At 40.4% G+C, this 14,229-nt stretch overlaps 1 protein-coding gene across 1 annotated transcript; it reads left to right on the top strand.

The window, feature by feature from the left end:
* Positions 1–667: 667 nt before the first annotated feature.
* On the top strand, positions 668–12,744 carry LOC127648276 (sterile alpha motif domain-containing protein 9-like). The gene is made up of 4 exons (XM_052132864.1): positions 668–714; positions 2,831–2,917; positions 3,046–3,112; positions 7,645–12,744. The coding sequence occupies exons 3-4, from the start codon at positions 3,089–3,091 to the stop codon at positions 12,115–12,117; spliced, it is 4,497 nt and encodes a 1,498-aa protein (XP_051988824.1). The 5' UTR covers positions 668–714; positions 2,831–2,917; positions 3,046–3,088; the 3' UTR covers positions 12,118–12,744.
* Positions 12,745–14,229: the final 1,485 nt, after the last annotated feature.

Here is a 14,229-nt window from a genome sequence, read left to right as displayed (position 1 = left end):
CCAATTTCAATACTAAAGCACAGATGGATGCAAAAACGTTTCCTGCGTGAACAGCCCTAAGACAGAAGTTTATATTGAGAAAATGAAACTTCAGGCACACTTTATTTATGCTCCACCAACAGAAATGGTTCAGTTCCAACGTTGAGAACGATGCAATTGAAATTCTAGTGATACATTGAAACAGTTTAGTGCTGTTATACTAAATATCAGCACTTTTGGAACAGTCCAGTCAGACCGAGGATATCAGCCCCTACATTCTACCAACCATCTTCTTTTGAGTTTCAAGGAGGAAGGGAAGCCATATTGCATTTGAGCAACATGAGGGTGAGTAAATAATGACAGATTTCCATTTTTGGGTCACCATTCCCTTTAATAGTAAAATTCAGAATACTTCAGTCCATTTGTCAAATGTGTAGTAAATACACATTTTGACAAATAAACAGTACATTGACAGTCCCCGCCAAATATTGCTAAAATAGATAACAGTTCAAATGACACAACATTGCTTAAGTTTGTCAAGATAGAGCTTTGAGTTTTATTATATAATATATAATGTGTTCAGTGTTAGAAAACATCTGGCAACCATTTGTTTTCTTGTTTGTTGAAATGAAACTGGAGTACTTCTTTTTGTACCCACCCACCCCTCCCATCAGATGAGAAATTTGAACTTCAATTTCACAGTGGATTTCAACCTTCCCGTAAGAACACTTGGGGGTAAATATAAGCTGCTATAACTCTTTAATTTGATGCACAGAATTACACACAAAAGCCTTCTGAATATATATCTGGACTATTGTAAATCAGCCAATCTTTTGTGAACTAGACAATACGGTGCATTGATAGTAATACATTGTTAAGCTGTGCTAAAGGCATGTGAGATAAGAATATTTTTTATTCATAATATGCTCGGCTGAGTCTGCTCGCATATGACTTGACTGTAATTTTAATGGGACTTGAGTGAAAGAATATCAGAAAGACATGCAAATACTGATGAGACTTTTATATTTTTGCTCCAGTTGAGTATTTGCCATTTGACCCTTTACACAGACTTGATCTTTTTTCCTCTTGAAAAGTCATAGAACTATAATATTAGATTTCTTTTCTTCTTTTGCTATTGGTGCAAATGGGAAAGCATAAAATGCTGTTTTCTGTGATCTCTCATTCACCGTTATAAAACTGTGCCCTACTTTAGTTCACTTCCTCGTTCCAAGCCCAGAAATGTAAAAAGGGTCCATTGACCACAAAGAATGAATGACTCTGTCTTATAGCTAACCTTTAATTTATTCATACTAGTTGAACTGGGTGTTTAATTATTCTAGTGTTGTTGGTAACACTTTATGTATAGCATGATCAAAAGCATATAAATCTTGGTAAATGTTGATTGACTATAAATGTAATATTGTTCATTAGTTGATAGTGCATTCATTATATGGAGATAACTTAATGTAAAAATGTATTATATAGTGCATACAGTATCATTTACATTAACCAAGAAATGCTGGAAGAGATTTGTTTATTGTTAGCCCATGTAAACTGTTGCGTAAATGTTCTCCTTCAATATGTTTCCAGTCCTTCAACTGCAATATAACACAATAGGAGGGTTCATTTGCAAATAATCTTATGAGTAGAACTGATGGGCACATTTTCAGGTCACCATATATCTATCTCTCTCTCTCTCTCTCTCTCTCTCTCTCTCTCTCTCTCTCTCTCTCTCTCTATATATATATATATATATATATATATACACACACACTGGCGGCCAAAAGTTTGGAATAATGGACAGATTTAGCTGTTTTGTAAAAACATTACTGATGTATAAAACACCATCACTATATGAAAAAAGTTATTTTTGAACAAATCTAGACAGTGGCATCATCCAACACCTTATCCTTGTGTAATCATGATAAATTGCTAATTATTCTCTAGAAACTCGTCAGTCAATCATTGATTGATGATTTCATACAAAGCTGTAACTACAGTCTTCAAAGTCAAAGCACAACTGTCTCTAACAAGGACACAGACAGAGATGTGGAAGACCAGATGTGCAACTAAACAAGAGGATAAGTACATCAGAGTCTATAGTTTGAGAAATAGATGCCTCACATGTCCTCCGCTGACAGCTTCATTGAATTCTACCCGCTCAACACCAGTTTCATGTACAACAGTAAAGAGAAGAGTCAGGAGGACTTATGGGAAGAATTGCAAAGAAAAAGACACTTTTGAAACAGAAAAACAAAAAGAAAAGGTTCGAGTGGGCAAAGAAACACAGACATTGGACAACAGATAATTGGAAAAGAGTGTTATGGATCTGAACCCCATTGAGCTTTTGTGGTATCAGCTAGACTGTAAGATGTGTGAGAAGTGCCCGACAAGACAGTTACATCTATGGCAAGTGCTACAGGAAGTGTGGGGTGAAAGGTCAAGTGCAACAGGAAGTGTGGGGTGAAAGGTCAAGTGCTACAGGAAGTGTGGGGTCAAAGGTCACCTGAGTATCTGGACAAACTGACCGCTAGAATAACAAGGATCTGCAAAGCTGTCATTGCTGCATATGGAGGATTTTTTGAAGTAGTTTAAGAATATCTGAACATTTTTATCAAATTGTAATAGTCATTTTTCATGTTATTAATGTCCTGAATATACATTGTGATCAGATGAATGCCACTTCAGTGAATAAAAGTACCAATTTCTTTCCATAACAGCACAATCTGTACATTATTACAAACTTTTGGCTGCCAGTGTTCATATTAAATTATCTGGCTTCTTAGTTCCTCATTACATTTTTAATGTAATGAAACCGTTTTTAAATAGTTTCCTCTTTTTATGTGTGAAGCTACTCAGGTGACAACATGAAACATCCAAACGCACAGGGTTGAAAAACGTATGAACAGCACAAATGATTTAGCAATCCCTTGATTTGGTAAGTCAGGCTAATTTTAGTGCTTTAACTTGTTCAACTTTATTATTATAATTGATATAAAAGTTAATGTTGCTATGATCAGTTATAGTACATGCATGATGCCATGTTTAATTGTTTTTGCCCTTAAGATCTTAAGCTGTAAGTGATCACCAGCAAGCTGTCCATTCCATTATGGCAACCTCAAGAAGTTTGGAGGTAAGGACACAGGAAAGTTATTCTTTGTATTCCATGTGTTACTATATTTTTGTTGCAGTTCACTCACTAACTTTAGGTTGTTTTTTTTAACTGCAAATCTGCATCTGCATTTTAATTGATCGTATTGTTATTCAATTATATATACATGTTACATTTACACTTGGTTACTTAAATGTGTCTGCACATCAAATATAAATTCGATCTACTGTTCCCGCCATTCATACTGGAAGCCTGTTGACGTTGCATTAACTTCAGGTTTAACATTGCATTGAACTTGTACAAGCTATTAGACATATAGGTGAAAGTTTGAAGATTTGCACATCATGGCATTGGAATGCGTTATGACTGATCTATCAAAATGGAGAGACACTATTTTGTATTATAATATACATGTTGGCGTATAGTTACTCTCCTCCTCATTTTTATTAGTATGTTTTATGTTAAATTTAATGCCGTTGATGGTGTTGTTTTATTGTCAATCATATTTATGCATTTTAGTTGTACTGAAAAATACACAAGTGTATTTTCTTATCAGATAACACAACAGTATTTAGAAATGTAATGTATGAAAGTCATGGTCTAGACAGTGTTGTTGTCATTTCGTGTAACATTTCCTTATTCCAAAACTGAAACAAGACTACACCAATTGAAACAACTCATATCTAAAGGAATATTCAGGGTTCAATACAAGTTAAGGTCAATCAGCAGCATTTGTGCATAATGTTGATAACTACAAAACAAATTAAAATGCAAATCGGCCCTCCTTTTCTTTAAAAAAAGCAAAAATGGAGGTTACAGTGAGGCACTTACAGTGGAAGTGAATGGGGCCAGTTTAAAACCCGCCCCCTGCCTTGTATGCGGAGCAAGGTAAGTGCTTCGAGTCTTTTCTCAGCATCAGAGCCTCAGGACGCGTCCTCGCCTCCCGACGGCGTACTACCTGCTCCGCCCCGCTGCAAAGCCCCGCCGGGTACGTCAAAAATACTCATCCCTTTGGTGCCCCTAGCACGGAGATTGGATGCGTGGCTCTCACTTCCCAACCTGTCACGCTGGCTAGCCAGGATCATCCGACTCGGTTACACAATTCAGTTTGCCAGGCCCCGCCCCTTTCATGGGCGTCCTCTTTACAGCAGTACACAGCGAACATGCCAAATCCCTGCGCGCGGAGATCGCTACTCTTTTACTCAAAGACGCGATAGAGCCTGTCCCTCCAACCGAAATGGAGAAGGGTTTCCACAGCCCTTACTTCATTGTACCCAAGAAAGGCTGCGGCTTATGACCGATCTTGGACCTGCGAGTTTTCAACCGGGCTTTGCTCAAACTCCCGTTCAAAACGCTCAAGCAAAAGTACATCTTAACAAGTGTCCGGCATCTAGGTTTGTTCGCAGCAGTAGACCTGAAGGACGCGTACTTCCACGTCTCAATTCTGCCGCGACACTGACCCTTCCTGCGGTTCGCGTTTGACGGCCAGGCGTTCTAGTACAAAGTCCTCCCCTTCGGCATGTATCTGTCCCCTCGCGTCTTCACGAAAGTCGCAGAGGCAGCTCTTGCCCCACTCCGAGAAGCCGGCATCCGCATACTCAATTACCTTGACGACTGGCTCATACTGGCCCACTCCCGAGAGTTACTATGCGCTCACAGAGACCAGGTGCTCAGGCACCTCAGCTGCTTGGGGCTTCAGGTCAACCGAGAGCAAGCTCACCCCGGTTCAGAGCATCTCCTTTCTCGGCATGGAGTTAGACTCAGTCTCAATGTCCGCACGTCTCACCAACGTCTTCCCGGCCACGTGGCTGAGCCGAGCCGCTGTAGTGGCCGGACCATTTCCAGCTCCTCAGAAAAATCCTGAATGAACTCTATGTCCGGGGGCGGGGTATGCAAATACTAGCTGCCAACTTCTCATTGGCCTTTTTTCAGAGGTATATTCAGTGCTCAAGAGAGACCCCTAGTGTCGCTTCTCCGACACAACGTCTCGTTCCCTCCATCAGGGAACGGAGGTTACATCCGTAACCTAGACATTTTGTGGCTACACTTTGGAAACATTGAGTATTTTAATGTTTATGGATTGGCCCCATTCACTTCCATTGTAAGTGCCTCGCTGTAACACAGATTTTTGCTTTTTAAATGAAAAGGAGGGACGAGTCAACAATTTTATTTGTGGTAATCAACATTATGCCACAAATGCTGTTGATTGAGCTTAACTTGTATTGAATCCATAATATTCCTTTAACTCAAAAAACACTATAATTGTCGTTCATGATGACATTTTATGGAACCATAAGATCTGCTATTTAAATTAACCATATGCAATAATTAGCTAAAGAACCTTCAACAATATAATGATTCAGCAACTAAATTAACCATTCAAAATACACTTAGTGATTCCAGAAACACTTCCCATTTATGCTGAACTGCAAATTTTACACAAGCCTTCCATTTATGCCCTTTCAAGAGTCATACTATAACAATCTCTGTGATTTTACATAAAAAAAGTAACTGTAGTAAACCAAAGATGACAATCCAGAATCATAAAAAGAATAAATGTTTTTTAGAACGATCGATATACAAATACATTTGAGGTACTGCAAGCTTTGGTTCCCTATCTGTCACGCACTCGACATTGTGTCGATGTAGTGACACTAGGGGTCACTCTTGGGAGACCCATTTGCATGCCACTCCCCTGGACATATGTGTATAAAAGGAGATGGCTTGCAACCACTCATTCAGATTTTTTCTTCAGAGCCTAAGCAGTTGATTCACAGACAGCTGTACTTCTCTGTCGGAACATTCGCTTCTAAAGAAGTGAATTGCTGTTGGATATATGGCACATTTCATCAGCTTTCTCTCCTTCTGCAGTAGTTGCTGCAGAGTATGCCCCTGGGCGCTTCGACAGCTTAAAAGAGTATATATATATTCCTGCAAAGATAGTATATTTCCTCTAATAGAGCAAACACATTGACGTTAAAGTCTTTCTAATGAAGAGTCTTTTTAAAGATGACCTTCCGTCTTTGTGTATTTTCTGGATGCAGATTTTATGACGGCCACGATCGTTGCCTCACCTGTATGGGCCGTAATCACGTTGAGGAAGCATTTGTGGATGATTCTCATTGTGAGAACATGGCCATTGCAACTTTGAGGTCACAGCTTTCTTTCTTCCAGGGGAAAGCCACTTCAGCCGCCCCCCACACCAGACCTTCTACCTACGGGTACGAGGCCAGCCCGGTTGACGCTGAAGGCGATTTGGGGGCTCCAATGTGTTCGGTTCTGCCGGGTAATCCCCTGCGGACTGCTCATTCCCCAGTACACTCATTAATTCCGGTCCAGTTCTGGGATGAGACAGGCAGCTTGTGTCAGTGCCAGCCTAGTACCTCTTTTGGAGCTCATGAAATGGATGAGCTTTTGATTGCTGCATCAGAGAGCACCTTGGTGATGTCGGACTCGAGGCCTCGACTGGGCTAGCACCCTCGGGTGTGCCTGCCCAGTCTGAGACCAATGCGGAGCTGACCGCCATGCTTCCCTGAGCTCGATGATTAGTTCTTGGGTTCGAGGCACCACTCACGGCCACGCCCCATCTCCCCGGTCCCTTTCTTCCTTTAGGTGCACGTTGAGCTGACAAGGTCATGGGGGACACCTTTTTCTGTCTGAACCTAACTCCTCAGCTCGACCGCTCTCACTACCCTCGACAGCGGGGCGGCGGAGGGATATGCCGCGATTCCTCAGTTGGATAAGGTGGTTGCGGCGCATTTGTGCCCGCAAAATGTCAGCACCTGGATGAGTCGCTCGGGACTCCCCTCCAAGGCCTGTAGGACTACATAGTCTCCAAAGCCTACATGCTCTGGGTGACAAAGGTCACGGCGTGTGCACTTGGGCTGACAATGTCCACCCTGGTGGTCCAGGAATGCCACCTATGGCTTCCTGAATGCGGCCATCTCCCAGATCTGCCTATTCAGCGATCCCTGTGGCACTCCATACTTTTCTTTTGTTTGGTTTGACAATAGCTCATTTACTTAATTAAAGTGGTAGTGGTCTGCTAAATAGGACCTAAACCATGCTAATGCAATTCCACAATGCCAACATAATTCTCTAGACTATTCAAGAGAATGTTGTGATCTATCGTGCCGAATGAAGCACTAAGATCGAAAAGCACTAGAAGTCATTAGTAACTCAGTCTCTGTACTGTACTGTGATGAGGCCTAAATCCTGACTGAAATTCTGTACGAATTAACATATACCTTTTCTAGTATTTTTGACATAAACGGAAGTCTATAATTAGCCAGTTCTCCAGGATCAAGCTGTGACTTCTTAATAAGCGGTTTGATAACTGCCATTTTAAAGTTGTTGTTTTTTTTATAACATGCTCTCAAGTATTTGATGGGTCCTCCTTTTCAATATTTTTCCACAAACATTTGTCAGACTTATTGCTCTTCTCCCCAGCCTATTAAATGTGTACGTCCCCCAGGATAAAAAACCTTTTAGATTTTATATCATACAACAATTTTATCTAATTTGTTTATTTGCTATTGTTCACTTTCTTTCAGAACAATGAAGATGAGATCACTTTTTCATCTGAACTTCCGGAGGAGGTCAACAGCTGGAATAAAGACCATGTGAGAAAATGGCTGCTCACAATAAAAGTAGACAAAGAAGATGCAGAGATTTTGTATAAGGAGAAAATTTGTGGCAATAGTCTTTTCCTTTTGGAAAAGTCTGAACTCACAGAATTAGGCCTTTCAATGAATGCAAAAAAGCTGATCATTCACAACAGGGATCTCCTGAAACAAAAGACTCCGCAGCCTAATAACTTGGTGACTCAGTCTTGTAGCTTGAAACCATACCCTTTCAAAAGATTTAATGTTGTTCATAGATACCAGGAAAACATTATTTTTGATGCAACTGAGAGCGGAACTTTAGACTACATACAACCATGCCATGAATTTAAAGCATGTAACAACTTTGAGAGCATATCAGACATGATGAAGAAATACACTTATGAAGTCATTAGATTTGCAGCAGCTTGCATGAACAGCCGCACAAATGGCACCATTCATTTTGGAGTGGGAGACGCACCAAACTTTGCTCATGGACAAATTCTGGGTATTAGTGTCCCAAACACAGACATTTTTGATAGAAACCAGTCAAATGCAATTGTAAAACATTTCAAACAGGAAAGGTATGTTATCATAGCAAAGAGGTGTATTATGCCCCCCCGAATTGTTGAAGTTCTCAAAGCTGACATGACATCCACAGGAAAGCGTGTTATTGAGGTAGACATAGAGCCATCCTTTATTGTCTGTGAAGAGTATTACTTTAATACTTATGAAGTAGACAAAAATGAAGAAAAGAAGCAAACCACCAAAGGTGCAGAGTGGAACGATGGCAAGTCTTTTTTCATAAGAGAAGGCAGCAGCAGTAAGAATCTTCTTGCATCCAATTCCTCAAAGGAGTATGACAAATACATTGCTGCGATGCCACAATTGTCTCAGTTGAGGAAAGATGCTGAAGAAAAGCACCTCTCTGATGTCAAAGACAGTGTGCAAGGTTCTAAACTATGTGAGATGATAACAGGAGGGTCCCAATCTTTGGATAGGTCACACTTTGAGCGATACCTTGTAGTCGCTAACAAGTCCCATCCAGTTCAGTTGGAAAACCTGAATTTCCTTCTTTACATGAATCTAATGGCTGTTTTAGATTTTGATCCAGAGTCTGCTGAGAATGGCTTGAATAAGCTGTTTGAAGACAGAATCACTAATGTTCATTTACCGGCTCAATATAAAATCACAGGGGCAGTTGAAGACATTGCAGACAAGTTAAAGCTGACCAAAAATACAAGCTGGGTCTTCTGTAATGGAGGCATTAAGGAAGACCAACCTGCTGATGTTGATAACTGGTTGACCGAGAAAGGATCCTGTGTGCGTGATGTTGTTTCTTTCCTGTGCCGAAAAGATGTGCTGCCCCACAAGAAATTCCTTGTCATATTCCTGCTGTTAAATCACGTGATTGATGGAAAAGATCCTTTGCTTGAGACCTTCAGTATGTTTTTACAGGAGCTAAATGGAACACACCAAATCTTATGCATCTGTGACAATGAAATGTCATACACCTACTGGAAGGATCTCATTAAGGGTCGATATGGAGTTGACATCTCTAAAAGATGCATTTATGAGCTAAATTTTGCTGAGATCAATGGTTCTGTGCTCAGTCTGTGGTCAGAGAATCGCAAATCAAGCCGCTTTCTGCCTTGCGGTGGTGGCAGTAAGGTTGTCTTATCAAAGAAGGCAGAGGACACCTTAGAGACGTTGAGAGTTCTCTGTGTAAACCAGTGCGATGGAGGAGATGAGGACAAACAACAACATGAGGAGAGATTTTACAAGGGAGGGAAGGTGTCTTGGTGGAACTTCTACTTCTCAGAACAGCCAGGGTCAGTGCCATTCATCAAACGAGACAAGTTTAACTACATTATTAATACCATTATTCCAGACATGCGTAATCTGAAGAGTGCTTGTGTCTGCCTCAACATCTTCCATCTTCCTGGATGTGGTGGCACTACCCTAGCCATGCATGTTCTCTGGACACTCAAGGATAAATTTCGTTGTGCAGAGCTAAAGGATAAATCTGACAATTTCACTGATGTGGCCCAACAGGTGGTGCAGCTGCTAACCTACGAGACAAATGAGCAACCAAAACTTCCTGTCTTGCTGATGATCGATGATTTTGAAGACCTTTGTGATGTAAAAAAACTCCAACTGCAAATTGAGGAGGAATGTCAGAAACAAAACATTTTTTCAAAGTCTCCCCAAGTCATTCTTGTCAACTGCATGAGAGTTGAATCCCGTGAACAGATGGAAGGAACTGACGATGTTGTTTTCATTGGAAACAATTTATCTGAGGAGGAACAGAAACTGTTTAGAGAAAAGCTAAAGGAGTTGAAGAAGACCAACACAAACACAAAGACATTTTATGGGTTTATGATTCTGAAGACAAACTTTTCATCTGAGTATATTCAGCGTGTTGTGGAAAATACCTTGAAGGGGTTCAACTTTCAACACAAAAATGCTCAACTTTTTTCTATTCTGGTCCTCTTGCATGTCTACTGCAGGAATGCATTGCTGTCAGTCTCTACATGTGAAGAGTTTCTTGATCTGCCAACAAAGGCAAACACTGAGTCCTGCAAGATCGAAGATGGATTTGAGAAGTTTTCCACTCTTTTGACACGATGCCCAGCCCGTTCAAATGTTGACTTTGAGGGTATGACAGTGATTCATGCAAAAATAGCTGAATGCAGTATGGCAAAACTTGCTACTACTCATAAAGTGACAAAGGCAGAAATCACTAACCTCCTGCTCACAACAGACCTTTTTTACGCTTACACTCTGGGGAAACAAAAATTAATGCAAGATGTTCACAGTATGTTGATGAAGAGGTACCTCAAGGACCAGTTTTCACCTCTTATCCAAGATATAATGAAGGAGACTCCAGGTATGGAGGAGACTGTTTTAAACAATGCAGCAAAGTGCTACAGAAAGGATGCCGTAATATTCCAGCTCCTTGCCAGGTACCATTACATAAAAAAACAGGACTTTACCATGGCCATTACCTATGCAAAAAAGGCAAAAGCCCTTTCAGAGAACAATTCGTATATATGTGACACAGTAGCACAGATACAGATGCGAGAGCTCGAGTGTGCCTTTCGCAGAGACAAAGATGATCCCATAAAGCCAGACAGTCTCCGGATGTATCTTGAATTAGTCAAGTCTGCAACAAAAGCTTGCAAAGAAACACAACAAACTGCAGACAAAGAGGTTTTGGCTCGATTGAAAAGAAGAAATGATTATAAAACCTATAACACTGCTGGCTTTCTCAGTGAACTTCAAGTTGCAGTTAAAGTCATTAAGATCCTGAAAAAGACACCACTGTTTCATGCAGATGAGAGCAATCGCCTTGGTCAAGTCCTTTCTGGTCAAATCAATGTTCAAACTTTGGCTCAAAAGGAACCCGCACTCAAGCCATATTATGATGTATTGCAAGAAAATATGAGCTATCTTCTTACACTAAAACACACAATGAGGCAGCATTTTGATGTTCTTGGCAATTATTTTGTCCATTTAGATCCCTTTTTTGCCTCAAAAGACAAACCTAAAGAATTAATACAGCCTAAGGTTCAACAGTGCTTTCTACAGTATACTGAGCTCTTTTGCAATATCAATTGGAGTGGTGATATGGTCAGAAATCAGCACTTGAACACTGTGCTTAAAGTTGAGCTGACACGGCAATGTCTGGAGAGAAACAAGGGGGAATCCTATACTGGAATTTTAGGATACTTGTATGAGAAGGACTGTCCCTCAACACTTGAAGAGATCATCCAACAGTATCTTTTCCTGTCACATTCCAATGAAGATGGCAGATGTGATAGAGATGCTGTCAACTTCATCTACGCCAATGTAATTCTCGCCAACATCAACCCTGCATCTCGGTACATCATGCCCTACAAAAACCTTTGTGCAGTACTCCATCAAATAATCCAACGCACCACATCCTTCAGTGACATCCTGCCATTGCACTACATTGCTGTTTCATTGTTATGGCAAGAGGCTTATCCTGAATTGCCAAGTTTTGTGTCACAAATGAGGGCGTCATACTCGCAAAAGCTAAAACATGTGTCTAGTGGAAAGAGGGCAGCTGTCCATTTTTACCTGGGGAATGGGACCGAATACCGTGGCTTGATTTCACAGAGGGGTATTAACAGTTGCTTGAAACCAAAGCAGATGATCTCAACTCAATGGGATGATGAAAAAACATGGGAGCAAGTGAAAGGCACAGGCATACTCTACAGAGCTTCTGGTGAAATACGCAACAATTTTATCTTGGCAGACACATTAGTCACAAATGTGAAGGTTAACGTATATCCAATGTTCAAAAGCCTGTTACATAATGAACAGGGTACAAGAGTGACATTTTTTATTGGATTTTCAATGAATGGTCCAGTTGCACTTGACATAGACTATGAGTCGTAAGGTACTTTACATGTCGTATGTAATGGATCTGATTGCTATGACAAAATTAAATAACAAAGCTCTTCATTAATTTTACGGGTTATATTATTTTGGTGTACCTCTGTTATGATCATGTTATTATGTTATTATCTTGTCTTACATCAATGATTTCCTCCGAGTGGTGGTGGTGTAGTGGTCTAAAGCACGTAACTGGTAATCTGGTAATCAGAAGGTTGCTGGTTCAATCCCCACAGCCACCACCATTGTGTCCTTGAGCAAGGCACTTAACTCCAGGTTGCTCCGGGGGGATTGTCCCTGTAATAAGTGCTCTGTAAGTCGCTTTGGATAAAAGCGTCAAATGCATAAATGTAAATGTAAATGTATGATTTAAAGCATCCCAAGAGGTGTTCATTTGATTCAGATGCTCAGAGTAGACATGCACCTGAACTCTACTCTGTAACTGCTAGAAAGAATAACTGTATCACCTTTGCAAGCCTTTAAGGTCATAAAGCACTTATAAGAAGCAAGAAATATACATTCCTATTGTTTGTCATATTAGCACTTGTTTAATTTGATTCTGATCAGATGAAGTCAAAGCTCTGACATAGAATCAACTAAGATTATTCAATAAATTCTGCTCATTTCTTATCATCACTTTGCCTCCTGCTCTTCCTTTTATATCTAGTCAACTCAGTTTTTTAGAAAGCAGCTTTACAGAATAGATCCTTAATGTATAGCCCTAATGCCCACAATCAGCAACTTTGGCAAAGGGGAAAACAACTCCAGAAGATGTTTTGTTAGTGGAGAGGAACCAGATTCAGCTGGGAGAACCCGTCTCTGCTGGTAAGTCACAAAGGCTATATAAATTAGGACTGTCAATCGAATAAAATATCACAGTTAATTCAAGCTTAAGGACTTAAGAACTAAGTAGCATACACCTAATAACTTGTTAGGGGCAAAGCACCGAAGGTGCATATGCACCTATTGTCTCAGTTCGTTTTCTTCTGCTTCTTCTTTTGCCAATGAAGTCTATGCCAGCCCATTGAACATTTATGAAATTTGGCACCCTGATTCAAGACAGTTTGTACATACACCATAGCCAATTTGGGGTCTCTACCTCAAACCATCTTGCACCACCAAAAGTTTAAAATTGCGCTTATGTTCAGACTAATAACTTTGGAACTGTAAGGTTTAGAAACAAAATAATTTTTCTCCTGATTTCTTGGCTCGAATGGACACCATGGTTAACCAATATCTTGGCAATGCTTGGGCATATTGAAATGAAAATTGGAATACTACTGTAATAACTATCATGCCCTGATGATATCTGAGCACACTTGACAGCACCACTTGACTACTGGTCAAGAAATATGATTTTATAATTTTTGCTAAAAAGCTCTGAATAGTTTGGCCTAAAATCACAAAACTGGTCTCTTTAGAACCATTGGGGCATACAGGTTCAAATGGAACCAAATGTTGGCCATATTGGGTGTTAGCCATTTTTAATTTTGTAGTAAAATAATTAACACATTGGCACATTGTTACGAATCTTGGTATGTGTCATTGGGACCATGCCCTTGTCAGGGTAGAGACCAGGAGATCGGAGGTAAGTGATTCAAATATAGTTTTATTCAAGTATAGAAGGTGAAACGTAAGTATCAGGTGACTTTTCAGGTGCTGGTTTAGTGAAGATAGTTTGTTGCACGGAGAACAACTGGAAATCCAAATGACTTGGATCGTAGAACATTCACTCTGTATCAGTTCGTTAACTCCTTCTCTTTTCTAGGAGCAATCGGGCCGGTTTGATCAGATCTCAGACAAGGGTTCAGGAATCGGATAAGTGATCTGGAGATGGCAGAACAACAGTGCATAGGGTTAGTATGAATCAGGTAAGAAAACAGAATACTCAGGTTTTCAGGATCGACGGAGAGATCAGGACTCAGGGAGAAATGGTCTGTTCCTGTTGGAGGCTTGACAAAGACTGGATACAAGGTGAGTGTTTTTATGAGTTGGCTGATGAGGTGATAAGTGATGACCAGGTGTTTGTGATTTAGAATTCTGGGGAGAGTGATCTTTGAGTGGTGGACTGCAATGAACTTGACTGATCTCTGACATTACCCCCCCCCTCCAGAG

Source organism: Xyrauchen texanus, chromosome 8 (assembly GCF_025860055.1).
Source record: "Xyrauchen texanus isolate HMW12.3.18 chromosome 8, RBS_HiC_50CHRs, whole genome shotgun sequence".
NCBI lineage: Eukaryota > Metazoa > Chordata > Actinopteri > Cypriniformes > Catostomidae > Xyrauchen > Xyrauchen texanus.
The sequence above is the reverse complement of the archived record's forward strand: the minus strand, read 5'-3'. Positions and strand labels throughout refer to the sequence as shown.

What these genes read in the sequence shown, in the direction of transcription:
- LOC127648276 (XM_052132864.1), top strand. Translation starts at nt 3,089, where the DNA reads ATGGCAACCTCAAGAAGTTTGGAG. An exon ending in CAACCTCAAGAAGTTTGGAG is followed by an intron (nt 3,113 to 7,644) that starts GTAAGGACACAG and finishes ACTTTCTTTCAG; the next exon opens with AACAATGAAGATGAGATCAC.